Raw genomic sequence first — 27,986 nt, forward strand, 5'->3', positions numbered from 1 at the left:
GGACACTCCTCACGTGCCCAGGCCATGTTGGGTATGTCAGCCGCAGAGAGGGGGGGACGCTTCCCGCGTGAAGTGCCCACAGATTGGGGATGAGCGAGGTCCCTACGGCAGGGTAGGGTGGGGCCTAGAGGGACCTGCTCCTTGGCCGCTGGGCCTCGGCTCCCTCAAAGAAGCCCGGACACAGTGATCTTCTCTCCTGCCGCAGAGGGACGCTTCAGTCCAAGGGGTTCCCCGGAAAGGGCTAGGCTCCCAGCGGTAAGGAGGCACGAGGTCCCTCAGGAGCCTTAGAACACCAGCCCAGGCCTCGGCTGGGGGACCAGGGCAGGAGGGGCCCTGGGACCTGTCCCCTGGGGACTTCCCAGCTGGTGGGGTATCAGGGCAGGTTCAGTCTCCTGGTGACACTCTGTCTCTCGGCCACCAGCTAGCTGTGGGACCCTTTCTGGGTCTCAGTTTGCCCATGAAAGATGCTCCACATCATTACTCATTAGGGGGTGCAAATTAAAGCCAAATGAGGTACCACCGCACCCCCAGTAAGAGAGCCATTATCAAAAGACAGAAAAGAAAGTGTTGGCAAAACCCTGGAGAAATCGGAGTGCTCCTGTACTGATGGCAGAATGCAAAATGGTGCCTCCACTGAGAAGAGGGTTGGGTGATTCAAGAAGTTTCTTAATAAGTTAATTTTTTTTTAAGATTTGATTTTATATTATTTTTAATTAATTAATTTGTTTTATTTTTAGAGAAAGAGAGAGAGAGAGAGGCAGAGAGAGAGGGAGACACAGAATCTGAAGCAGGTCCAGGCTCTGAGCTGTCAGCACAGAGCCCGACGCGGGGCTCGAACCCACAAAATGAGAGATCATGACCTGAGCCAAAGTCGGATGCTTAACCAACTGAGCCACCCAGGCGCCCCTTAAGATTTTATTTTTAAGTAATCACATCCAGTGTGAGGCTGGAACCCACAACCCCGAGATCAAGAGTTGCATGCTCCATTGACTGAGCCAGCTGGGGGCCCCAAAATGCGAAGTTCTTAAATAAGAATTACCATATGACCCAACTGGTCCCCTCCCAGATATACCCCCAAGAACGGAAAGGAGTTGTTCAAACAAAAATGGGTACACAAATGCTCACAGCAGCATTACTCACCACAGCTAAAGGGTGGAAATAACCCAGATATTCGTCTACAGAAGAATGGATCAATCAAATGTGGTCTGTCCACAACAGAATTATTCAGCCATGAAAAAAGATGAAGTGTTGACATGCATTACAATGTGGATACACCTCAAAAACATTATGCTAAGTGAAATAAGCCAGACATAAAAGGCCACTTATTGTATGATTTCATTTATATGAAATACCCAGAGGAGGCAAATCCACAGAGGGGATTGGGGCTGGGGGGAAGGGGTAAGGAGATTGCTGATGGGGATGGAGTTACCATTTGGAGTGACGGAAAGTTCTGCAAATAGACAGTGACGGTTACACAACATTACAAGATACTAATCGCCGTTGCATTATCAACTTCCATAAAAATTATAAATTTTATGCGTATCTTACTACAAATAAAAATGCTAAAAATCAATCGGACATATTTGTGTGGGTCTATTTCTGGGTTCTCTACTCTGTTGCATTGATCTGTGTGTCTATCCCTCCACCAGTACCACACAGTCTTGACTAATGTAACTATATAATAAACCCAGTAGATCACTTCTCAGCCTTTTGGCTAAGATCAAGTGTAGTATAATAAATCCAGTAGACCATCTCCTCCCATTTTATCCTTTGTTTTCAAAATTGTTTCCTTTTCTCTAGTTCGTTTGATTTACCATATACATTTTAGAATAATTCTATTTATAAAAGATCTTTCCAGGATTTTGATAGGAATTGCATTAAATCTATATATCAATTTGAAAAAACAGGAAAAAAGGGGGGTGCCGGGGTGGCTCAGTAGGTTAAGTGTCTGACTTCAGCTCAGTTCATGATCTCACAGTTTGTGGGTTCGAGCCCCGTGTCAGGCTCTGTGCTGACAGCTCGGAGCCTGGAGCCTCCCTCCCATTCTGTCTCCCTCTCTGCAGCCCTCCACACTCTGTCTCTCTCTCAAAAATAAATAAACATTAAGAAATTAAAAAAAAACTCTATATATCAATTTGAGGGCAATTGACATCTGGGTATTGCAATCCATGAACATGGTATGTCTCTCCATTTATACAGAGCTTCATTGATTTCTTTCATCAGTGTTTTGTAGTTTTCAGCAAACAAGTCTTAAACATGTTTTGTTAGACTTACACCTAAGCACTTACTTTTGAGCAAGTATAAATAGTTTTGTGATTCTACTTCTGGTGTCCACCTGTTTGCTTATTATTAGCATACAAATGCTTTTTTGCATATTCATCTTGTATCCTACAACCTTGCCGAACTCCCTCTATTGTTCTAGAAGTTTTAGGGTTTTGTTTTGTTTTGTTATAGAATCTTTGGGATTTTCTACAAACAAAATCCTGTCATCTGGAAATAGAACACTTTGACCTCTTCCTTCCCAATCTATATGCCTGTTAAATTCCTTGCTTTGCCTTACTACACTGCCTAGAACTTCCAGCACTATGCTGAATAAAAAATGGTGAGAGGGGCGCCTGGGTTGCTCAGTCAGTTAGGCATCTGACTCTTGATTTCAGCTCGGCTCATCGTTCATGAGTTCGACCCCGGCACTGGGTTCTCTGCAGTCAGCACAGAACCCACTTTGGATCCTCTGTCCCCTTCTCTCTCTGCCCTTCCCTCCCTTGCTCATGCTTTTTCTCTCTAAAATAAGTAAACATTAAAACAAAACAAACTAAAAAGTGGTGAGAATGGACATCCTTGCCTTGTTCCTGATCTCAGGGAGAACATCTCCAGTCTAGCACATTAAGTATAATGTTAGCTGCAGGTTTTTTGGTAAGTTTTCTTTATCAATTTTAGAAAGCCCCTTTCTATTCCTATATTTATGAGAGTTTTTATCATGAATGTGTGTCGAAATTGTCAGATGCTTTTTCTGCATTGTGATCAATATGATCATGTGATTTTTTCTTCTTTTTTTTAGCACTTTTAAAAAATATTAATTTATTTTAGAGAGAGAGAAAGAAACAGAGCATAAGCAGAGGAGGGCAGAGAGAGAGAGAAAGAAAGAGAGAGAGAGAGAGAGAGAGAGAGAGAGAGAATCCAAAGCAGGCTCCAGACTCTGAGCTGTCAGCACAGAGCCCAACGAGAGGCTCAAACTCACAAGTTGTGAGTTCATGACCTGAGCCAAAGTTGGATGTTCAACTGACTGAGCCACCCAGGCACCCCTTCTCCCTTTTTTTCTTTGTCAGTCTTGCTAGATGTGTATTGATTTTTCAAAAAAATTTCTCAGAGAATCAGCTCTATTTCATGGATTTTCTCTATTATTTTCTGTTTTCACTTTTATTGATTTTTGCTCTTATTTTGACTATTTCTTTTTTTCTGCTTGCTTTGGTTTTATTTTTCTCTTTTTCTTATTATTTTTAGAGAGAGAGAGAGAGAGAACACAAGTGTGGGAGAGGGACAGAGGGAGAGAGAGAATCTTAAGCAGGCTCCACACTCAGCACAGAGCCCAATGTGGGGCTCGATCCCACAACCCTGGGATTGCGACTTGAATTGAAATCAAGAGTCAGGCATTCAACCAACTGAGCCACCCAGGCACCCTGCTCTTTTTCTTCTAAGTCCTTGATGTGGGTGCATAGACTTTTGGTTTGAGAGGTTTCCTCTTTCCAAGGTCTGCATGAGTGCCACAACATTCTCTTAGCTCTGTTTACCTGCATCTCACAATACTGGGTATGTTGCTGTGTTCGTTTTCATTCAGTTCAATGTGTTTCTCTTTAGCTCAGGGATTATTTAGAAGCATGGTGTTTAGTTTTCACGTGATTGGAGACTTTTCTGTCAGCCCTCTGCTATTAATTTCTAGTTTGACTCCAGTGTGATCAGAAAACACATTTTATACGATTTCACTTAAGTTTGTTGGGGTTTGCTTTATGACCCAGGATACAGTCTGTCTTGGTACACAACTGTGGACACTTGAAAAGAAAGTGTGTGTGCTGCTGTTGGGTGGAGTGTTCTGTAAATGTTGATTAGATGTTGGCTATTAGCTGATGGTGACGTAGGGTTTCTCTATGCCTTTGCTGAGAGAGGGATGCTGATGTCTCCAGTTACCTTGTGGATTTCTCTCTTCCTTTCAGTTCTATTCGGGTTGCCATATATGTTTTTCAGCTCCATTGTTTGTTGCATACATGTCTAGGCTTTCATGAATTCCTGCTGGATTAACTGTTTCATCACTATAAATGGTGAAAGGGTCCATTTTCATTGTTCTGGTCATTTTCTTTGCTTTGAAATGTACTTTAATATAAGGTAGCCATGCTGTTTTCTTCTGATCAATGTTTGCATGATACATCTTTTCCCATCCATCTGTGACTTCCCATCTACCTACATTGTTATAGTTGAGGTGAAGTTCTTGCACACAGCATATAGTTGGTCATTTAAAAAACTCTACTCTGCCAAACCAGGCTTTTCACTGGTATACTTAGAAAATCGACATTTCATGTAATTATTGATGCGTTGGGACTTAAATCCTCCACTTTACGTTTGTTTTCTGTGCCTTCTCTCTGCTTTTTATTTCACTGTTTTCTTTTTCCTGCCTTCCTGTAGGTTATCTGAACTCTTTTTGGAGTCCCATTGTGATTTGTCTATTGTATCTTCTTGTATAGATTGTTTGTGGTTGCTTCAGGTATGATATTCTCTATACATAAATTATCACAGTCTACCAGTGTCGACATTTTACCAGTTTGAGTAAAGTGTAGAAACCTCACCTCACTCTGTCCTTTTAGCATCCCCATTTATAATGTAATTGTCTTAAATATTTCTTCTGAGTACATTTAGAACCAGTGTGATAATCTTTGCTTCCACTGTCAGACATAAATCTGTAAAACTCAAAAGAAGAAGGAAAATGCATTTACCCACATTTTTACTCTCTTCATTGTTCCTCTTTCCTTATTGATGTTCCAGAATTCCTTCTTTAATCATTTCCTTACTGGTTGGGTGGGTTTTGGTTTTTTTGGTTTTGTTTTCTTTTTTCCTGTTTGGGTATTCTTTTAGGGTCAGTCTGCTGGTGACAAATCCTTTTCGTTTTCCTTTATCGGAGAACGTCTTGGCTCCTCCTTCATTTCTGAAGGAACTTGTCGCCGGATACAGAACTCTGGGTTAGCAGTTCTCCTTTCTCAATGCCTGAAAAATGGTTCTGAAATTTGGTGTCATTTGAACTGTTTTTCCTATTATAGGTATGACGTCAGATCTCACTGCTTTCAAGACTTCCTCATCTTCAGTTTTCACAAGTTTTACTGTGATGTGTCTCGGTGTGGATTTCTTTGGGTTTGTCCTATTTGGGATTTGTTCAGCTTCCTGAATCTCTAGGGCTTTTTGACTTTTGCCAAAATTTGAGACCTTTCCAGACATCGTTTCTTCAAGCCCTTTTCAGGCCCGTGCTCTTTCTCTCCTCCTTCTGGGGTGGCGATGATGAATCCTGTGTTGGAATCACCCAAGTCCCTTGGGCTCCACTGACTCTCCTCAGTATATTGTGTCTGTGTTGTTCAGACTGGGTACCTCTGTTCTGTCTTCCAGTTCACCGATTCTTTCCTCCAATCCCTCCATGGAGTTATACATTTTTAAAAAATTGTTAGTTATTTAGTTGTTATATATGTAGCTATTATATTTTCATTTCATTTTCACTGGTCTCTTCTTTGTATCTTCTGTTTCTTGTCGAGACTTTTTCTCGACTGAAACTTGCTATTTTTCCATTTGTTTCTCGCGTGTTTGTAATTGTTCACTGAAGCATTAAAATTTTTTTAATGTTTATTTATTTTTGAGAGAGACAGAATGCAAGTGGGAGGGGCAGTGAGAGAAGGAAACACAGAATCCGGAGCAGGATCCAGGGTCCGAGCTGTCAGCACAGAGCCTGACGTGGGGCTCGAACTCACGAACCTCGAGATCATGACCTGAGCCGAAGTCAGACACTTAACCGGCCGAGCCACCCAGGTGCCCCAACGTTGCTATTTTAAAAGCATGTATTAAATACACACTCGTCCATCCTGTGCGTGGCTGCCCAGGTGGTGTTTGCTTTGACAGAAGGTTCTAAGCTTTCTTCGCTTCCATTTTCGAGCAAGAGGCATCGGTGGGGGGACACCAGCGTGCTCCCTGCTACAGACCCCAGGTGAGCCAGGTGTGCGTGCAGCGTGAAGTGAAGAAGCATTTCTTTAGCACCTGCTCTGTGCCAGGCAGTGTTCCAGGAGAGCAAAACTGACCAAACTCCCTGCCCAGGAAGCTCCTACTCTGGCAGGAGACTATAAACAAGTGACCCACACTGCATCCGGGGGTGGTGGCTGCAGAGGAGGAAAACAGAGCAGGACAGAAGAGACAAAGGGGTCCGGGGCAGGCAGGGCCAGTGTCTACAGAAGTGAAGCAGCCTGAGCAGACAACTCTGAACAAAGATCCTGAGTAGGGTTGCCTGGGTGGGTGGGTGGGGGGGGTCCGAGTGGGGAGTTCTCTCTGTGGCTCCCCACTCACAGCCCCCCACCACCTCCACCCCTCCCTGGCATTCCACTCCCAGGACCAAGGTCAAGCTTGGGCGTCCAGCGAACACGCCGGGAGCAGGAGCCCACCGCTTTGAGGCCCGCCGTCTTCGTGGGCGTTGCCTCCCCTCAGCCCCTGGAGGAACCCAGCGTGGGTGTGGGTTTCCAAGGGTTTGACGAGCAGAGCCCCCCTGTCCCCTCGGCACCTTCCCTGTGCCCGGCCAGTGGCGGCGCAGGACCTTCCCGTGTGGCCCCGGCCCTCGGCGGCCTCTCCTCTGCCAGGCCTTCTACCCAGAGCCGAGGGGTGGGCGGTGGGGCATCAGAAGGACCCCGGCTCTGAGCCTCGCCCCGGACGTGGACCCGGCCAGCCGCCGGTGTGTACCCGGAGCCCTCACTCCTGGGGGGTGGAAAGCACACCACAAACGGCTGGCACCACAGAAAAGCCCAGAAGGAGACACGCCGGGCGCTGAACAAAGGGGGAAGCACGTTGGGGCAGCTGGGGTCTCGGCAGGGGCTTCCCACGGACAGCCCCACGCGGCGGGGCCGTGACAGACGATGGGACGGCAGGACCGCTGATGTGGACTCAGATGGGAAGTGATGCCTGAGCCCTGACGGCAGATGGGGCCAGTGGAGCCAGCACAGGGGCCCCGGAGAAACGTGTCGTCCTGACCCAGTGGGGGTCATGGTCTCTCATGTGAAGATTCCCCTTTGCCAAGACGCGCCTTCCCTGCTGGCCGCCCCGGGCAGCCCTCATGGCCCTTCCTCTGAGCCCTGGCTCAGCCTAACCTCCCCTCGCCCCCCACCCCCGTCCTCGGGCCCCTGCCCGCCTGGCCACTGGCTCCCGCCCTCCCGGCCTCTGCCAGGGCCCGTCCCGGAGCAGGGCCACGCCGTGCTCACCAAGAGGACAAGGGGATGAGCTTCCCACCCAGCCAGGTATGGGGGATGGGGAGCCAGCCCAGGAAGTGCTCGTGGACCAGTGCTGGGGAGAGTGGAACCCTTCTGGAAGGAGGGGGGCAGGGTGCTCCACAGCATGAACGGGAAAACACAGTCAGCGTTTCGGGTCAAAGGGCCTCCAGAAGGCGCCCCCGAACCAGCGTCCCAGCCTCCCCCTACCCCCGCCCCCCAGGGCAGACCCTGGCCACTCACTGGCCCTGCCGGGTGTCTGGTGGCAGGGACCCTGAGCCACGGCGGTTGTGGACACACTGAGACCAGTGTCCCCTGGGGACATCACTCCCAAAGCACATGGCGGGAGCTGGCCCGTCCCTACCTGCCTCTGTCCTGCCGAGTCTGCGGAGAACAAAGGACAGATGTGACCCGCTTCACGGTTGCTGGGGAGGCCCCTGCTGATTATGAGGAGGAAGGGCTGGAAACCACCAAAGTGTCCCTCGACAGAAGCAGGTTAGCGGCCAGACAGAGCTCTCCACAGACGCTGGACAAGCCGGCAGGGGAGACAGGGCGTGAGCACCTGCCCGTGAGCATTAACTGACTGCTGTGCGTGGTGACCCAGCGTGTGCAGGGCGACTGATGATTGTGGAGAACACAGAAGAAGGAAGGATGCTTCTGCATCTGGAAGGATCCCTAGCCCATGTGAGCCCTGGGTCACTGGTGGGGTGGGGTTCACTGTGCAATCAGTATACTTCAGTATGGCTGGAGCTTTGTAATATGCATCTATATTCATTTTTCTGTAAAAAATAGAGGATAAAAGGTAATGGAAAATATTCACAAGACCAATCAAAACATCAAATAATTAGATATAAAGATAAGAAACGTGCAGCACCCACTTTATTTAAAAAGCAGCAAGAGGGGCCCCTGGGTGGCTCAGCTGGTTGAGCGTCTGACCCTTGATTTCAGCTCAGGTCATGGTCCCAGGGTCGTGGGATTGAGCCCCAAGCTGGGCTCCGTGCTGAGTGTGGAGCCTGCTTAAGATCCTCTGTCCCTCTGCCCCTTCCTTGTGCACGCGCGCACACACACTCTCTGTCTCTCAAATAAAAAATTAAATAAAATAAAAAGAAGAAAGAAACAGAAAGGTAGACCATTTTCCTGGATTTAATTTCTTTAAATATTTTTTTTTAACGTTTCATTTTTTTCTTGAGAGAGAGAGACAGAGCATGAGTGGGGAGGGGCAGAAAGAGAGGGAGACACAGAATCCGAAGCAGGCTCCAGGCTCCAGCTCCAGCTGAGCTGTCAGCACAGAGCCCGATGCGGGGCTCGAACTCACGGAGTGCGAGATCATGACTGGAGCCGAAGTCGGACGCTCAACCGCCTGAGCCACCCAGGCGTCCCCTTCATTTTCTTGACGGTGGATCCACAGCCCAGCGAACCCAGGACCAGCACGTGGCACCGGGGTTCCGAGGTCCCCTTCGGGATTCCTGAACACTGGACGGTGCAGATACGTCGCCTGTGCACAGGTAACAGGCGCCTCGCACTTAATGCCCGTAAATGTGCCGTAAGGACGCTGCCTCTGCATAACGCAGGTTAGCAGAGTGAGTGGATGTGTCATCGTGGCGCGTGTCCCCCCCAGTCGCCCGGCAGCCCCATTCCCAAGGCCCCCACCCCCCGCAGCAGCCCCAGATGGGGTGCTGTTGAGAAGGGGCGCAGTTCTGGGGCTGGCTGTCTTTAGGAACCTCATCCGGAGGCGGGGGCTGGGGGGCGGCCAGTGGAATCCCCACTTCAGCCAGGAGAGGGGGATGTCTGGTCACTTTTGCGGGTGGCGTGTGCTTAAGCTTACACACAGCTTGGAAGGGCATCTTGCGTCTTTCACTCCCGGTCACAGAGTGGCCTTGTCTAGGGTCGTCGGTGTGCAGCAGGAGCACACGGGGCCCGGCCAGCTCTAAGTTGTCCGGGCCGCCTTCTCTCCCCTACGCACATCCGTCACTGAAGCTCTGAACCCACAGTTGTTCGTCCCTGTGGCCGCCGTGCCCAGCCTGGGGCCAGCGGCCAGCAGCTTCTCCCTGCTTGCGGAAATACGGTCACACGGAGCCTTGGGAACAAGGTCTGGTGGCCAGATTGGCCCAGGACATGCTCGTGCCTGTCCTCTGCTTGGGGATTCGTGACTCCCTGCAATGTATAAAGTCTCTGAGAAGTCCTGCGGGAGACGTGCCAAGCCCTCCATCTGCCCAAACGTGCTTAGCAGAGGATGTTCCCCTCACAGTGCATTTAAAAGCACTACACGTGAAATTGTGTTCACGGAGCTCCGGGAAATCAGCTCCAGAGCGTCGGGTGGTGACTGGGCTCAGCCTCTCCCCCGCCCCCCAACCCTGCTTGCCATCTAGGGAGGTATGAAGTCTGCGAGCTCCCGTACCCAGGGGCCGTTTCTGTGTCGCCTCCTTCTGAACGATCTGCAGGCAGCCAGGAGTTCCCCACTGACATCTGGAGAAAAAGTTGGACACTCACACCCTGTTGCTTCCCAGAAGCTGCTTCAGGGGACTCCTGCCGCCACCCGCCCCCGGCCAACAGGCGAATCAGGTGAGTCTCATGCCAGGCCCCCCTCTCTCGGCTTCATTCGCCCGAGGTTCCCCTCCGGTTGCCTGGCGTGGGGCCCCGAGCCCCTCCTGCTACTCCCAAGGCCACCGCAGAAACACAGGACAGCGTGAAGGCTGGTGTGGGGTGGGGCGTCTCTCACCGTTGCCAGGATCCAAGTGTCAAACCTGGTCGGCCCCCTGGAACCGGGGTGGGATCCACCCCCAGACCCAGCTGGGCCGGGGGCCACCTGGAGTCTGCTGGAGGCCCCCAGGCCCCAAAGCATCTGAACCCACTGAGGATCAAGCGGCGGGTGACCCTGTCAGGCCGGAAGAGGGCGTCAGCGGCCATCTGAGAGTCACCATCCGGCCAAGCGGGGCCTAATCATATATCCCCTGTGGCTCGGAGGGTGGAGGGGCTCCCAACAAGAGTGTCAGTGGGCACCAAAGCTGTGGGTGCCCTGGCCATGGAAAGGCAGGGGTAGCAGGCAGCCTGGTCTGGGTTGGGAGGGGCTGGGGCTCACCCGGGAAGCTTCAGAACCACCCCTCATGGGGCACAGAGGATGCTGGGTGCACGGCCGGGGCTGGAGAGGTTCGGGCTCAGCGAGTAATTCCCGTGGAGCTGGAGAAGGCCTGTGTTAGGTCCTGCCCTTTGCTCCCACGTGGAACCTTCCATATGTGGGATCCTAGGCCTCCTGGGGTTTCCCTGGGTGAGAACAGGTGTCCGGAGGTCCACCCACGCCTGGCACCCGTGGCCAGCAGAGTGAGCCTGCGCACCTCAGGGTCTGATCTTGGTGGTGGCCTTAGGGACTGAGCCGGTCACCAAGAGGCCAGCACCTCTGAGGCCTGTTCCCATTCCAGCAGGGTGTCCTCTCTCTGTTCCCCGCTCCAGACAGCCACCACGGGGCACACGGGGACCCCAAAACTGACAGGAAGGCACCTGCTGTGGGGGCATCCCGGGCCACATCCTCCCACCTTGTCCTCCCACCCTGGGCAGAACCTTCCGTGAGCCTCACCGCTGCTCCTGCCCGCCAGGGTGCTCCTCCTGCTGGCTGGGCCCAACAGTGAGCACACCGTCCCTCCATGGAGCCCCCAGCCCCTTCTGGGAGCAGGAACAGTGCGGACGGGTCAGGGGTTCAGGCGCGATCCTGGGCCAGGCGGTAACTGCTCCTGGCCCTGTGATGATTTTCACTCTGGCATCTCTGTTAAAAAACGAAACTACGCTAAATAAAGGGAGGAAAAAGCAACAAAGGCAATTTCCATTTAAACAACTTAGAATTATGTAAGTTATAATGTCTGTATTGCCCAAAGCAACCTACAGGCTCAAAGTAATCTCTAGCAAAACTCCGATGGCCTCTTTCACAGAAATAGAGAAAATGATCTAAAATGTGTATGGAACCACAGAGGACCCCAAACAGCCAAAGCAATCTTGAAGGACAAAGCTGGAAGCATCACCCGTCTTGATTTTAAACTATATCACAGAGCCGCGGTCGTTAAAACAGCTTGATATCGGCCTAAAAACAAACACAGATCAGTAGACAGACACAGAAAAGAGAACGCAGAAATAAAGCCACGCACACATGGCCAATTAGCTTATGACAAAGGAGCCAAGAATCCACACTGGGGAAGGGACGGTCTTCAATCAGCAGTGCTGGGAGAACCCGGCTGCCACATGCAGAAGAATGAAACGGGCCCCCTATCTTATACCCACAAAAATCAAGTCAAAATGGATTAAAGACTTGAATGTGGGGCGCCTGGGTGGCTCAGTTGGTTAAGCATCCGGCTTGCTCAGGTCATGATCTCACGGTTCGTGGGTTCAAGCCCCGTGTCGGGCTCTGTGCTGACAGCTCGGAGCCTGGAGCCCGCTTCGGATTCTGTGTTTCCCTCTCTCTCTGCCCTCCCCTGCTCATGCTCTGTCTTGCTCTCTCAAAAATAAACATTTAAAAAAGTTAAAAAATATCTTTTTTTTTTTTCAACGTTTATTTATTTTTGGGACAGAGACAGAGCATGAACAGGGGAGGGGCAGAGAGAGAGGGAGACACAGAATCGGAAACAGGCTCCAGGCTCTGAGCCATCAGCCCAGAGCCCGACGCGGGGCTCGAACTCCCGGACCGCGAGATTGTGACCTGGCTGAAGTCGGATGCTTAACCGACTGCGCCACCCAGGCGCCCCAAAAAATATCTTTTAAAAGACTCAACTTTAAGACCTGAAACCATAAAACTCCAAATTTGTGAATTCCGTGTCGATAAGGTGATAATATTCCAAATATATAAGGAACGCATATAATTCAATAGCAATAAAACAATCTTATTTTAAAAACGGGCAGCAGATCTGAACAGTACATTTTTTTTTCACCGAAAACCTACAGATGTCCCACAGGTACATAAAAAGATGCTCAACATCACTCATCAGGGAAAAAGATGCTCAACATCACTCATCAGGGAAACGCAAACCAAAACCACAACGAGATCACCCTACATCTTCAGAATGGCTAGAATCAAAAAGACAAGAGACGTAGGTGTCGGTGAGGATGTGGAGAAAAGGGAACCCTTGTGCACTTCTGATGGGAACGCAAACTGGTGCAGCCGCTGTGGAGAACAGTGTGGAGTTCCTCAAAAAGTCAAAGATAGAACCCTACGAGCCAGCAGTCCCACTTCTGGACATGTAGCCAAAGAAAACGAAAATTCGAAAAGATATCTGCACCGTCCCCACCCCCGTGCTCACCGCAGCTTTAGTTGTAACAGCCAAGACATGGAAACACCCTAAGTGCCCAGCGATGGATGAATGGATAGAGAAAACATTGTGTAGATGCACCGTGGAATATTACTCACCGTAAAAAAGAAGGAAATCTTGCCATTTGCAATCTTGCCATGGACCTTGAGGACGTTATGCTCACTGAAATAAGACAGAGAAAGACAGATACCATACGATCTCTCTTCTCTATGTGGAATCTGAAACACACACACACACACACACACACACACACACACACACACACCCTGAGCACGTAGATACAGAGAACAGGTTAAAGGTTGTCAAAAGGCACAAACTTACAAAGTAAGCAAGTCATGGGAACGTAACATGCAGCATGACAGCTATAGTTAATGACATTATATTGTAAAAAAAAAAAAAGTAATAATTTTAGAACAGTTTTATACTTACAGAAAATTCGCAGAGCTAGTGATACACGGTTCCCATAAACCCCGGAGCTTCCGCATTATTAACTCCTTGTGTTCGTGTTCGTGCGACAGCTTGGTTACAATTAATGAGCCAATACTGATATAGTGTTAACTAAACGAATACACCACAGTTTAGTCCCATTTTCTTAGTTTTCCCCCAATTCCCTTCTCTGTCCTGAGATCCCATGTGACATTTCCCCATCAGGTCCCCTGAGGCTCCTCTCGGCCATGATGGTGTTTTGGACTTTCTTTGCTTTTGATGACTATGACAGTTTTCAGAACTTCTAGGCAGGTATTTTTTTTAATACATAATTTTCTTTTTTTTTAAGTTTATTTATTTTGAGAGACACAGAGAGAGAGAGAAAGAGAGAGAATCCCAAGCAGGCTCTACACCATCAGCAGAGCCCCATGTGGGGCTCAGACTGACAAACTGTGAGATCATGACCTGAGCTGAAATCAAGAACGGGACGCTTAACTGACAGAGCCCCCCAGGCACCCCTGTGGGCAGGTATTTTGTAGGGTGTCCCTCAACTGGAATCTTCTGGTGATTTTCTCATGGGTAGAGGTAGGGGTCATGGGCTGTTGGCAGAAAGGCCACGGAGGTCACATCGTGTCCAGGGGACATGCAGTCAAGGCAGGCCGTCACTGTTGAAGTCAACCCTGGGCACCCGGCAGAGCCCTGCAGAATTACACCCCACCCCCCGATTCTGCAACTTTTCACGGGGAAGTCGTCACCAGGCCCACACCCAAACTGGGAGAAAGGGAGTTATGCCCCCTCCCCAGGTGTTTCCCCAACTTCTGCCCAGCACCATAACCGTCCTGAGGGGCAGCCGCTGCCAGGTGGCCCCCTGCCTCTGGGCACAGCCCCTGCGCAATCCCCAGAAGGGCCCAAATGAGCCCCTCCAACCACGACCACCCATCGGGTGTCCCCGGGCCTGTCCCACCTGCAGTAAATGCCCTCTGCCTCCTTTTTCCTCACCCCTACTCTGGACACCACTCCCCCCACCGGCTACCTAGCCTCCACAGATCTTCCTCCCCCTGAGCTTTGCCTGTCCTGCCTCCTCCTGCTGGAGCCCTGCCTCCACCCCAGCCCGGGAGCACCAAGCCCTCTAAACCCCGCCCCTGAGTCCCTCCCCCCACCCTCCCTCACTGGGCCCCCAACCCCCATCCATCAGGAACAACCCCCCGCCCCCCCCCATGTGCCCGCATCCTTCACCGCCTGACAATGAGGGCTTTCTCGCCCCTCCCCCGCGCCTCTCCGCCCCCGTACGTCACGTGGCAACCTTGCTCGCCCCCGCTCCCCCCCCCCCCCCGACAGTGCTCCTCTGCAGGTCCTGTACCTGTGGCCCCCAGTCCTTCCACCCCACCTGTCTCCTGCTGCTTTCTGGGGAAACCCCTTTCCCGGCGTTCATGGCCCTCTCCCGGCAAGGGACCCTGAGCGTGGAGACCCTGGACGGCTCAGACCCTGACCCGCCAGAGGGGAGCTCCTGTAAGCCCTCTCTGCTCCTCCCAGCCTCATGCGGGGTGGCCTCCGGGGAGACCACCAGCTGTGGTCTGGGGGACACCGTGGGAGGAGAGAGCATGGGGGTGTCCAAGGGACCCACGGGGGGGCCTCCATCGCCCCACCCCTCCCAAGGCCCCCTGTCCTCCCCTTTGTGGGGAGAAGCCCACCTAGCCCACCGCTGTGGCAGGGGCCTGGGCAGGGAGGGACGCCGCGGGGAACACACTGAGCCCCCGTCCAGATCGGCGCTCACCATAGGTCCTCCTGGCTCCGTGTCCTGGGTCCCCTGGGTCCAGAGGGAAAGGTGTCACCAAAGGAGGTGGGCGGGGCCTGAGCTGGGGCCAGGGGCTCCCAGGCAGCAGCCGACAGGCCATTTTCCCCCTCTGTTTGTACGCGTCCCGTTTGCCCACGTGGCCCCAGTCCTGGAGCCAGAGGCAGAGCACCACGCGGACATCATCCTGCTGGGCTCCAGTGAGCCTTCAGAGCTGTCATCCCCCGCTTCCCCAGGGCCCAGCAGAGGTGAGGTGTCTTCCCTTAGGAGGTCAGCCCCAGGCCTGGCAGTGTCTGAGGCCCCAGGCTTCTGGAATAGTCACACCTCATTCACGAGCCCCCTCCACTCCTGTGACATCACTTCTGGGCCAGGTTTACGTTAGAAAAAGCAGGAGAGGGAAGGGTCCCCTTTTGTTCCCTTTTCAGAGCTCATTGCGTATGAAGTCAAGGTCAACGAGAGGAACATAGAAGGTGAGCCCTTGCCCAGCTGAGGGGGAGCAGCTCTGGAAAGACTCAGGTGCGGGGACCCCACCCTGGTGTCTCCCAGATATTTAGAGTTGTGCAGCCAGTTTTAGGGCCTTTTCAACACCCTTGAGAGAGACACTGTTCCCATTAACAGCCCCTCCCCACCCCTGCTGCTGCCTCCCCTTTGCAACCACTTTCTTTCCCTATGGATTTGCCTGTTGTGGATTCCTTGGGTTTCCACACGCAGTTCAGGATCAGTTCGTCAATTTTTGCCAAAAAAAAAAAAAAAAAAAACAAACCCAAAACATTGGGGATTTTGAGAGGGGTCTGGGGGCCCTCTGGGGAGGCCTGGCCTTCCAACTGCGGTGTCTTCTGACCTTTACCCAAGGTACCCAAGGTACCTGCCCACTTCTTTAGATCTTTCATTTCTGTCCACAGCGTTCTGTGGTTTTCATTGTACGGGGCCTGCTCTCCCTTTGTTACATTTATTCCTAACCCTGTTGCTCTGTTTGCTGGTGTCGTGACACGCGTTGCACTGTGGGTGCCCACCTTAGACATCTGCATCTGCTGTGGAAGTTTCCAGGTGCACACGCGGCACCCTTTGTTTGAGGGAGGGATGTGCGCTCCGTGCAAGGTAAGCGGGGTGGTGGGGTGGCTGGGAGGCAGGGAGCCTGGGGAGGTGGGGAGGCTGGGAGGCTGGGCAGCAGGGAGGTGGGGAGGGGGCAGGCCGGGAGGCTGGGAGGCGGGGAGCCCGGGGAACTGAGGAGGCACCGGCCAGGCTCTGCCCCTTGCCAAGGACAAGTTCCTGGGCCGCCTGTTCCTGTATGATGATGACGGGTACCAGTCCTACTGCTCCGTCTGCTGCTCCGGGGACACGCTGCTCATCTGTGAGAACCCCGACTGTACCCGGTGAGCCTGGGGGCAGCCCCGGGGCAGGTGCCACCACCCACCGCCCAGGCATCTCCGTCCTCGGGCTCCTCGTCCCAGAGTGTGGAGGACGTCCCCCCAAGACGAGTTCCCCCCGCGCTTCCCGTTTCCATCCCAAATATTTTGTTCGGTGTAGAGCCTTCACACGTGGGAGGCGGGGCATCGAGAGATTTGTGTTCCTGAGTTTTGTCTTTATTATCGTCACCGCCAGGATGGGCGGCACCCTCAGCGGGGACGGGGACGCGAGGGCTGGTGGTCACAGGCAGGGGCCGGGCGGGGGCAGTTCCCCGTGGAGCTCCAGCGTCCGTGGTACTTAATCTCCCTCCTCCCAAATCTGCCCCCCCCCACCCCCCCAGCTGGCGTCCTTGACCCCGACTTCCTGCAGGCTCTGGAGGTGGGGAAGACGGGCGGCCCCCCACCTCACCGACGGCAGATGGCTCCTTCCTGCCTGCCCCTCGAGGTCCCTGAGACGGGCCGGACCCCCTTTCGGGGTGACGGCTCCCCCTCGCCCCCGCCCGGTGCCCGTCCGCCTGAGGGCGGCTCCCGTCCCTCGTCCCCCTGCCTGGCGGCCAGCGGGTGTCCCTTCGGTCGCTGTGATGCTCTGTTTGGCTCCAGGTGCTACTGCTTCGAGTGCATGGACACCCTGGTGGGCCCCGGGACCTCGGGGAGAGTCCAGGCCGTGAGCAACTGGGTGTGCTTCCTGTGCCTGCCCTTTCCCCGCAGCGGCCTCCTGCGGCGTCGCAAGAAGTGGCGGGGCTGGCTGAAGGCCTTCTGCGACGGCGAGTCGGTGAGGGGCGGCGGGGGCGGGGGCGGGCGACCGTCAGTGTCCTCAGGATGCCCACCTGCGCTGACACCTGCGATGACAGAGCCCCGGCTTCCAAGTCTTCCTCTCCGGTGCCGGCTCCGCGGGGTCTAGTTTGTGGAAACGACTCTGGCCTGGCAGTTTTGCTGCTTCCGAGCGGGGGAAGGGGGACCTGGCAGGAGGCGGACCCAGCACAGATGTGCCTCCAGGTCCGGCACGTGGGGACAAACACCCAGTCGGAGGACAGGATGGGCGTGGAGTTGAGGCACAGACGTGGGGCACGGGCTCGGGGCACGGAACGGAGCACAGCCGCGGGACCTCCTGTGGGAGGCCAGGAGCCGTGAGCCAGGCGGGACCTATGGGCTCATCAGAGCAGGTTGCAGTATGTCCCCCAAGACCTAACACCCGGTACCTGTGAACGTGGCTGATGCTGGAACCAGGGCCTTTGCAGATGAGGTCTTCCTGGATGGGGTGAGGCAGGAGGACAGGTGTCAGAGGGAAAGCGGAGGGGGATGGAGACATCCCGGGGGAGGCTGGCCACACGACACTGGGAGAGGGGCTGGAGTCCAGCCCAGGACTGCGGCCAGCACAGGGGATGCTCGGGGGAGGCAGGAGGACCCTCCCTGCGAGCCCCCAGAGGGAGCCAGACCCGCCACACCTGGACCTGGGACTTCTGGTGTCCACATAGAAATGCGGTAGTGGTTTTGTGCCACGGTTTATAGTCACTATTACGGCAGCCCCGGGAAACTAAGGCTCGAGAGGGACCACCCTGGGAAAGTGGGTGCCGCGTGGGGCCCACACATAGGTCTGCAGAACTAGGGATCCCCCGGGGCCTCTCAGCCTCCTGCCCCCGCCTCTGCCTCTCCCTCCCCCTCAGCCTCACTCTCTCCCTCAGCCTCTGGCTGCTGTTTGGTGGGAGCAGGTGGGGGGAGAGGGCTGTCCGGGCCTTGGGTGTGCCCGTGCCGGCTCTCACTGGAGGGGCGGGGGGTGCTGGAAGGGGGTGTGTGCTGACCCTGGGGCACCTCCCCACCTCCATGGGCGCCCCTCTCTCCTGGAGCCAGGACTCCCCCCCACCCCCCACCCTTCCCGGGTTCTCGGCCACCAGAGTTCTGGGGACTTGCTGGCCTCCAGGCACAGGCCCTGAGGCTGGACGGCGTGGGCCCCGTGGCTGAAGTGTGTTTATGGTGCTTTTCCGAAAAGGAGACGCAGCCTGGTAGTGCTTTTTTTCTGCTCCATGGGTGGGGTGCGTCCCAGGAGGGGCCATGCTCCCCAGTTGCAGGAAGTTTCCTTTCATGTTCGCAAGTGTCCTTAATGCTCCAGTGCTGGGGGGAGAGAGGGGAGGAAGGAGCCCCCCGCCGACAGTCACAGCAGAGGGGACCAGGACGCCCCCCCAGTGTCCATCAGAGCCACACCTGTGCTGGACCAGCTGCCCTCCTCACGCCCACCTGCAAACTCACCGGCCCCCCAGCCCGTGGGCTCCAGCCGCAGGCAGGCCCTTCCCCACGTGGCTCGGGGTCTCCCACTCCGGCCCGACCAGTGCACGTTCCTGGGCGCGGGGGGTCCGGGGTGTTTGTTTTACAAGTGGGCGTCCTGGGAGGGGTGGGGGGTGGTTACCCATGGGCTCTCGGGTCCTTTGTCCTCAGCGGGCAGCCGTGAGGGCCACCAGGCACCTCGGGGCCCACACTGAGGAAGGACAGTCGGGGGATCCCCCTGCTGTCCATATGCAGGATCCCCCAAGAAATCCAGAGGAAGTGCTTCCTCTTGGGATAGAATTTTCTTCCTCTGCGATCAGGAAAAGCCCCTTGCACCTGCCTTTCCTGTGCTGGAAATGGCCCGGCGGGGGTCAGGGCCAGAGACCCCGGCCTGGGGGAGCCAGCCTGCCTTGAAGGCGCGTTCAGGGGTGTCTCCCCTGGTGGGGAACTGCCTCTGCTGGGGCAGAAAGAATTTTCCCTGGGCCTCACGGGCTCTGCAACCGGGCCACGGTGAGAACTGCGTTTTCTTTCGATAGGAGAACACGCTGGAGACCTACAAAACGGTGCCCGTGTGGAAGAGGGAGCCGGTCCGGGTGCTGTCCCTGTTTGGGGACATCAGGAACGGTGAGTGCAGTGGGGTCACGCCGGACCGCGACGGTCTGCCCCCAGGGAGGTCCGCGGGGGACCCGGTGTGTTCAGGCAGCTGGCAGGAAGGGAAGGACACGAGAGCAGCGGGAGCTCACTCCTTCAGAAGTGCCGACAGGAAGCAAGTACGGATGCGAGATGCCGCCAAGCGGAGCTGCGGGGCCCAGGCTCCGTGCAGAGGGCAGCAGTCCAGGCCAGGCCCTGCCCGTGGCCACCCCACACACCTGACCACCCGCAGGGCTCCCTGCCCCTCCCTCTACCCAAATGTCCCAGCCTGCCCAGGCCGGCCACGTGATGCGTCCCAGCCTTGTCCTGCCCACCCCCACCCCCGGGCCCTTCGCGGACCCCCACTTGCTGGTGCCTTGGAGATCCTGTGGATGCTTCTGGGCCCAGCAGACCTAAGAATCCATGAAAACACTCCTTAGTCTCTGGCCAGATAGAATCAGGACGTGCCCCACTTCCTGCACTGTGCCACCGCGAGCCTCGCGAACCGTGGTCACGGCGGCCCCGCGTGCACCTGCGCTGCCGACGGGGTGTCCGCGAGACATGGGGGGCAAAGCCTGCCGGCTGAAGGGGCGCAGGAGTCACGACCCCAGGCCACCCCGGCCTGCGTCTCCCCACCCGGACCATGCGTCCCTTACTCCCGTTCGTAAGGTCCTTTCTGAACTCGCCTTCCCGCCCCCAGGCCGAGGACTCTCCGAGGCTGTGACGGGGAGCCTGCAGGTCACGCCCGCCGGGTCACACGGCCAGGCTGGGTGACCTCAGCGTGGACACCACGGCCTGGCGGATTTCCTAACCCAGAGCACGACACAGCAGCCCACGAAGGCCTGGTTTTGCGACCAATTGCTTGACTTTCTTAAGTCCATCCAACTCAGCGGAGTTGGCTGCTTAGCGGGTAGCGAACGGAAACTTCATCCTTCCTGCCGGTGCCCTGTCCCTGAAAAGACAGAGTTTGCTCATTAAGACAGAGACGTGTTGTCTAATCAACCCTCGGCCTTCGGGTCTGTGCGGGGCCAACGTCAACGCCACCCTTCTGAGCCCTATTTCTCCCCGCGCAGAACTAACGAGTTTGGGCTTCTTGGAACCTGGTTCTGACCCAGGAAGACTGAAACACTTAGACGATGCCACCGACGTAGTGAGGAGAGACGTAAGTACCGTGGGGTGCCTCCAGATGCCAAGATGAGCGCACACGTGCAAGACCCCCGCGGGTGCCGCGGGGGTTGGGGTCCCCGAGCCAGGGGGTGCGTGGGGGGCCCGCAGGAACCGACGCCCCGCAGGCAGTGGGGGAGGCGAGAGGGCTGTTTTCGTGGCCCCCACGCCGCCCACGGCCCAGAGCGATGGGCCAGAACCCCGGTTCTTGTGGTTGTCATCCAGGGGCCCGATCCCAACACAGACGGGATGAAATGCCACCCGCCCCTTCAGATAAAATCGTGAACTGAACAGCCAGTCACTGTTTGGGGGCATTCTCCAAACACAGCCCGGAATGTTCTGGTTCCCTTGAAGGCTGTTTCCTGCTGTCCCGGACAGTGACCTTGGAGGAAGTGCCTAAAAAGTGACTCACTGGCATCCAGCTGGGCCAGGAGCCCTTGGCGACGGATGGCAACGGTCTGGGAAGCCTCCTCCTGGTGGTCCCGGGACAGGAGGACCCGGTCCTTCGGTCTCTGGGCCCAGGAGAGAGGATTAGAGCCCATCGTCCTGAGAGCCACCAACTGTGGCCAAGGGTCTGGGGCCAGGAGTGCTGGCCGTGGAAGGGGCCACAGGAGGGGGCCCGACGTGGGGGTTCTGTTCTGCCAGGGGCCGGCCAGGGCCTCACCTCTCTGCTCCCCGTGGGGCCTGGGAGCCTGTGGTCCAGGGGGCTAGCGCCCCCCTCTGGCCATGCCTGGAGAAGCCCCACAGCCTCGTCCCACTGGAGGCTCCCCTGCCCGGAGGCCCCGAGGACAGGTCTCCTCGTGGGACAGGGCACACCTGAACTTCATGACCTTAAACTTCATCACCATGGGCCTCATCCAAGATCCCACACGCTGCCCTCACCCCGACCCCTTGAGACGACCGACCATTTCCAGAATCTGTCCTGCAGGCACGCCCATCCTGCCTCCTCCCCCTCCCCCGGGACCAGAGTCCACCCTCACGGGACAAGGCAGGGTGTGGAACGTGACGGTGACACGGGCCTCCCCGGTAGCGGGGCTGCAGGGGACACCAGGGCACCGCCCTGCACGCCAGCTGTGGCTCCCAGACACCCCGTCTTCCTTAGAGAGGCCCACTGCCAACAGCAACGGGCACCCGCTGTCATCCACAGCAAAACGGGGCCCCTGTTTTCTCAGTGATAACCTGGCCTCTATTAGCAATAGGAACATGTCACACCCCCTATGACAGCAATGTGGGACCTCTATTTCTGATCGTGACACTGGAAACCTGTTTATTGTAGCCACGTGTGACACCCGTGAGTGACACCCGTTACCACAGTAATCACGACTCAGGTGCGTGCAGCATCTCTGAGCGCCCCCACCCCACGCCTCCTGACCTCACCTCTTTCCACGAGGCCTGTGACACGGGCTGTGCCCTTGCAGCCCCTCCTAGAGATGGGGGGTGGCTGGCTCCCACCTGCCTCTGGCCGTGGGTTTCTGTTCCAGCCCGGAGTGGGGGGCAGACAGCTTGGGGGGGGGGACCGCGTGTTCCCTCCAAGACTCCGGTGTCTTCTCTGTGAGCTGCTTCACGGCAGCACGTACGGGGGGCCAGTGGGTGGGGGACTGCAGGAGTGCTGGTCTGGGACCGCCCGCCTGTGCTCGCCTCCTTGCTCCCCTCCCCGACCGCCCTGCCTGGACAGCACCTTCTCGCCTTTGCTCCGGTCACTAGGCCGTGACGGAGGCCGGTGCCCAGACGCCCCCAGTAGCTCTCGGGGACACGGGAAGGTGCCGGAGGAGGCACAGGCTCGGGGGCTCACCGAGGGATGCAGGCTTTGGTTACACGGTCTGGGGGACGGCCCGGGGAAGGGGGTCTGACCTGGGGCAGGACCCATCAGAAAACCAGCGATCCAGCACCTGGGTCTCTGTTAATGTTCCTTTAGTAGAAAGACGGGGGCTACGATTGTCATTAACGGGAGTCCCTCGGGTCCTGCAGGAGAGGGGCACGTGGGTCACTGTGGTTCCGGAGCATCCTCGTTGGCTGAGGCACGGTTGGAGGGGCGGCTTCCTTCCCCCCGCCCGCAGTGACCGGCTGACTGTGGCCGGTCAGGGAAGGCTGTGGCCCCGCTGTCCGCTCCCGGCTGTCACGTCAGGCGCACGTCATATGCTTTCCGGCAAAGCGCTGGGAATGCGTGTGAATCCCGGGGTCCACGTGCCAGCCTTCCCGGGGGCGGGTCTATGAGGCCAGTGCCTGGCACGAAGGGCTCGCCTCACGTTCCAAGTGCCCTGCGAAGGCTGGCCTCCCCTCGGGTGACGGAGGCCGGGCTCCGTGCGTCCCTGAGGCCAGTGGCGGCTGTGACCTGCGGGGTGTCACTGCTCCCGCCAGGGCGCTGTGGGGGCTCGGCCTCATTGCGAGCCACTCACCTGGGCGCACAGGTGCCTGCTGCGGTGGGAGCCGCTTGGTGCCCGGGAGCCACCTGCCAGAACAGGCCGTCCCCACCTGCCTTCTGTGTGCCCGTGTCCTGCAGGTGGAAGGATGGGGCCCGTTCGACCTCGTGTACGGCTCCACGCCCCCCGTCGGCCACGCCTGTGACCATCCTCCGGGTAAGAGACCGCGGTCTGCGGGCGTTCCCTGGCCGTCTGGTCCCCAGACCCGTTTGCATGCCCCGCCCTCGGTGCTCTGCGTCCCTGTAGCAGGTGCTCCCAGTGGGGTCATTTGCGGGAGGACGCGCACGTGCGCTCCCCACGCCGTGTTCACTGCCCCGTCCCCTCATAATGGGGGGGACCCGGGCCCTTGAGGCTCAGCTGCTCTGGCGGGGACAGGCCTGCCCCGGGGAGAGGCGGGCGCCGGGTCCGGGCAGTCACCCCGCGCCCCTCTGCCGCGACCCCACGGGCGGAGCCCACACGCACCCGGACGCCCCTCCCCCAGTGTGGTACCTGCTCCAGTTCCACCGCGTCCTGCAGTACGCGAGGCCCCGGCCGGCCCGCCAGCAGCCCTTCTTCTGGATGTTCGTGGACAATCTGGTGCTGACCCAAGAGGACCGGACCGTAGCCACTCGCTTCCTGGAGGTACGTGCCGCGCTGCGGTCCGGGGGCCGGTCCGGGACAGGCCGGCTTCCTCGGAGCCCGGCCCCTGAGCCTCCTTTTCACCCGGTTCGCGGGGGTCACGGCGCCCCTGGGGCACAGACCCTTCAAGGTGGCCTTGGTCGGCGTGCCCTGCACGCTGCTCCCGCACTTCAGGACAGGCCAGCGTGGGGCCCTTCCTTTGAGCACACGCACGTCTCGCACTCCGCACACACATCACACGCACTGTCCCCCTGGGGCACCGACAGCCTTGTGTCTTCTCTCCACCGACCGGAACCCTGACCACGAGAGCAGCCGCCCGGGGCTGACTGGCTCAGGGCCCCGGCCGCAGGGCCCCCCCATGGGACAGCCCCCGGTGGGGCCTGACGCCCCCCTCTCGGGAAGTCTCCCTCATGCTGAGATGCTCACAGAGTCACGGCAGAAAGTCTCCTCGCTGCCCGCCCCGCCCTGTCCCCCTCGCCAGTCCTGTCGCCCGGGGACGGTGCTTGCCCCTGCTCGCAGGTGTGCGGATGCCCGCCCCGCCGCGGGCTTGAGTCACTTAGCGACCACCCTGGACGGGCCTGTTCTGGGCGGTTTTACTTTGGACGTAAAAAACGTATTGGATCTGTTCCTTAGTGGGAATGGGGCCGCTGTAGTCTCGAGGTCTAACAGACAAGACCGCGCTGCGGGGCGTGCATGGGGACACCCGTGGGACGGTTCCAGAAGTGACACCGCTGGGCCAAGTTGTGGCGTATTCGCTGCTGCGCCCACCTGCCCAGTCGGGCTGTCCCAGCCCCTAGACCCCTGCAGGGACGCAGGGCCCACAGGGTCAGGCTGTCCCGTGCAGTCTCGCTGTGTTTCTGCCCGTGCGTCACTGCACCTTACGTTCTCCTAGAGTACAATCTGTGAATTATAGTTGTTTTTATTTAAAAAAAAATTTTTTTTAACGTTTATTTATTTTTGAGGGGGGGGAGAGAGAGGGGGAGACAGAATCCGAAGCAGGCTCCAGGCTCCGAGCTGTCGGCGCAGAGCCCGACGTGGGGCTCGAACCCACGGACCATGAGATCGTGACCCGAGCCGAAGTCGGACGCTCAACCGACTGAGCCCCCCAAGCGCCCCCTGTGACTTACAGTTTTAAAAGTCATTTTCACAGGGCTGAGCAAAACGTTCCCATGATTCTTCTACTTTCCTCTGCGTCTGTGGTTATTCTCCTCATTAGGAAGTCTGGAATCTTTAAAATAGCAACATGCCCCCCTAGAAGCTGCCAGGACCAGGTTTGAATCCCGAGTCATTTATCAAAAAAAAACCAAAAAAAAATCTAAGAGAAGTGATAGCGGGTCCAGCCACAAGGTGCAGGTTCCAAACCCGGACACCAGTTATCCGCACGCGTAGAGCCCATCAAAAATCCTGCCTTTGGATGGCTTTGCACACACGTTTGGGAGGTCACAACTGGTCCCAAATCAGGAGGGCCAGGAAGGGAGCGTCCCACATTTCCTGTGACTGCTCCCGTCTCGCTGTGGAACATCGCTCCTGCTGAAGGCAGGGAAGATCTAGACGTTCGGTCTCCTTCGGCTCTGGCGAGTGCTGGGCCATCTGCTGTCTCTCTCCCGGCGAAGTGTCTGGGTCCAGGAGGAGGCTGGGGTGTCCACGGGCGGGGGGGGGGGCCCAGGAACGGTGCACGTGGGACTCTGTAGGCTCCCTGGGTCCATGTGAGTGGGGTCAGCCTACCGTGCGTTGGGCGTCAGGGGCCAGGCGGCTTCTTGTCTCGGTGTCTCCTCTAGCCTCTCCCCCTCCCACTGGCGGAAGGTCCGTCTCCCTCCCGCCCCCTCCCCTTCCAGGGCCCTCTAGGGTCCAGGCAGCCCGCTTGGTTCCTGAAACACCGGCACTTTATTAGAAAACCCTTCGTTGCCAGCAAAGCCTCTTATCTTCCCGAGGCAGAAAGGCTGTTGGCTCAAAGATAAAGGACCCCTTTATCCTTCAGGGAAGTTCACCTCCGAGCTGGAGCCCGGGGGGAAGCCCTGCCCACGTGACCTCTGGGACTGGAAGGTCTGCTGGTAAAGGTTTCCCAGCGATGTCTCAGCCTCTTTCCCGCAGAAGGTGATTTCTAGGAAATCAGATGCGAGACGTCAGCAACGGTGACTGACAGCCACAGTCTGTCTAGAAAGGTGGCTGAGGCCTGTGGGCACCGTGAGGGGCAGAGGTCATTGCCCGGGTCACGCCGAGCCACAGCCCAAGTCTCCCTCCCCCAGGCCGACCCCGTGACCATCCAGGACATCTGTGGCAGAACCATCCAGAACGTGAACGCGGTGCACGTGTGGAGCAACATCCCGGCCGTGAGAAGGTGCTCCCAGCGCGTCCCAGGGCCCTGGGGCGCTTGCAGTGGGGGTGGGGACGCCGGCCCGGCATCAGCGAAGTCTGGGAACATGGAGTTTTCTAGACGGAGCCATGCCCGGGCAGCCTCCGTGCCCAGGTCAGGGGCTGTGTCCGGTGTGCCTCTTTTCCACCAGACTCTGGGCTTGATTCAGGTCAGGAACGCCCGCTCCCACTTTGGGGACCTTTCCCCAGCCTCTTGCATCAAGGCTGCCTGAGGCTGTCCCCTCAGGACTTTGCAGGGCCTCCCTGGGTCCTGAGAAGAAAGTCAACTCCCGGATACCCGTCACCTGGCCCTGGAAACCACCCAGCCTTCTGGAGCTCTGCCCTGCCCTGCCCTGCACACATGCACACCCACTCCCACCCACCTGCTCATACTCATTCACACACACAGGCTCACACACACTGTCACACTCACACAGGCTCACTCACAGTACATTTCTGGCCTGTACGAACCACTCAAACACACCAGGCCTTGGGCCCTTCTCTGTTGCCAGAACATTCCTGGGACCATTCATTCTCGTGAGCATCCAGCCCCCCCCCCCCACGCCCCCTGCCCCCTCCCCTGGATAGCTTTCTGCTCCTCAGACACCTGCCCTCGCTCGTCCGTCCTCACCCACACAATGTGCCCCAGAGCCCCTGAGGACATGGCCGCCTCCCTCCCCCACAGCCCACACCATGCGGTACCTGCCCTGTGGTGAGCCAGTGTTGACGGCATCTGAGCTAAGCCACGCCTTCTGCTTCTGACAGAGCTTCTGGAAACTCCTATGCCCCCCCCACCATGTCCAGCATTCCCCAGCTTGAAGTGTGGCGTGTGCTCGTGGCAGGACGTGCCAAGGCTTGGCGTGTGCCAGGCCCACACCCAGGCCCCGTGTTCAGTGGAGCGGAGCGAAGCAGCTTTCCCCGTGTCTTCAGAAGCGTTGAGCGTCAGGCCTCCTCCTCTCCCTGCCCTCCTCCCTCTTCCCCCCCCCCCCCCCCCCCGGAGTTCTGCCGGTGCAGGCGCCTGGTTCCCAGAATAAAGCTGGAAGCAGCGTCTTCAGGTGGGCCTTTGCCTCCAGGCTCATGTCTCAGTAGCGAGGACAGAGCCTCACGCTCGCTGAAAGTGGAAGCATTGAGCTGAGACGGTTGGCAGCTGCCTGTGGATGGCCACGGCCACGGCCACGGTCATCCCTCAGACAGTAGGCCTGCCCCCGGGGAGGCATTTGGGGAGGGTGCTGGGATGGGCGCCGTGTGTTTCTGCCGCCTCACCTGTGGCCTTCATCCCCGATGTAAACCCAGTGATGTCCCCTGACCCTAGTGTGGGTGCTGGGCACCAAGTCCGTGAAGACTTGAGTCCCACGGGCGACATCAAATCGCAGGCCAGGGTGCACGTGATCTCCCCATGCACCTGCCCCACACACAGGGCCCCCAGCACTGGCGGCCACGGCACCCTCAGGGGACATGCGCGGTACCGTCCTGGGTCTCGGGAATAGGAAGTCCTTGGGAGTGATACACGGCGCGGTCTGGCCAACCTTGGCCGCGCAGTCCCGCCCCTTCTTGTGTGCGGGTTCTCCCCACGGTGGCTCTTCACACTGAAAGTGGACTGCCGAGCTGGGCCCGGGGCTCCGGCTGCTCCCCAGAGGAGCCATCTGGTCCCCTGCTGTCCAAGGACAGCTTGTCATTCTACACTGGCTGGAAAGCTTACGGAAGATGGGTGGGGGCTTCCAAGGATGTCTGTCTCCGAGGCCCCTGGATAATCCGGTGGGAGCCCGTGCGCCCACTCACGGCGCCATCACCCCCCCCCCCGCCCCGGGAGCCTGTGTGGGGCCCGGGTTGGTAATGAGCCTCCTTCTCTCCTTTGCAGCAAGCATTCCGCCCTGGTTTCCCAAGAGGCACTGTCCTCGCTGGCTCAGGACAGGCGGAGAATGAAGCCCCCCGCCCAGGGGCCAGCCAAGCTGGTGAAGAATTGTTTTCTCCCCCTGAGAGAATATTTTAAGTGTTTTTCAACAGGGCTCACTTCCTCTTTATAAGTGATTCATTTTACCATGAAAAAAAAAAAGTCTTCCTAGAAACGGGCAACTTTCCTTGCATTGTTTCTTTTTTTTCTCTCTTCAAACTATTATTTTATCTGGCTGACTTTGGAT

General features: G+C 56.9%; 1 protein-coding gene and 1 pseudogene across 1 annotated transcript; both read left to right on the forward strand.

Annotated features, from left to right (window-relative positions):
• Nucleotides 1–24: 24 nt before the first annotated feature.
• On the forward strand, nt 25–27,950 carry DNMT3L (DNA methyltransferase 3 like). The gene is made up of 16 exons (XM_047847106.1): nt 25–31; nt 6,629–6,901; nt 10,001–10,055; nt 10,278–10,388; nt 14,559–14,716; nt 15,149–15,247; nt 15,425–15,469; nt 16,018–16,097; nt 16,260–16,372; nt 17,006–17,177; nt 19,201–19,288; nt 20,368–20,456; nt 22,959–23,034; nt 23,360–23,499; nt 25,743–25,834; nt 27,707–27,950. Exons 1-16 carry the CDS (start codon nt 25–27, stop codon nt 27,870–27,872), a joined length of 1,764 nt encoding a protein of 587 aa, XP_047703062.1. The 3' UTR covers nt 27,873–27,950.
• Nucleotides 1,695–1,794, forward strand: LOC125159152 (uncharacterized; annotated as a pseudogene).
• Nucleotides 27,951–27,986: the final 36 nt, after the last annotated feature.

Source organism: Prionailurus viverrinus, unplaced genomic scaffold (genome assembly GCF_022837055.1).
Source record: "Prionailurus viverrinus isolate Anna unplaced genomic scaffold, UM_Priviv_1.0 scaffold_42, whole genome shotgun sequence".
Taxonomy (NCBI): domain Eukaryota; kingdom Metazoa; phylum Chordata; class Mammalia; order Carnivora; family Felidae; genus Prionailurus; species Prionailurus viverrinus.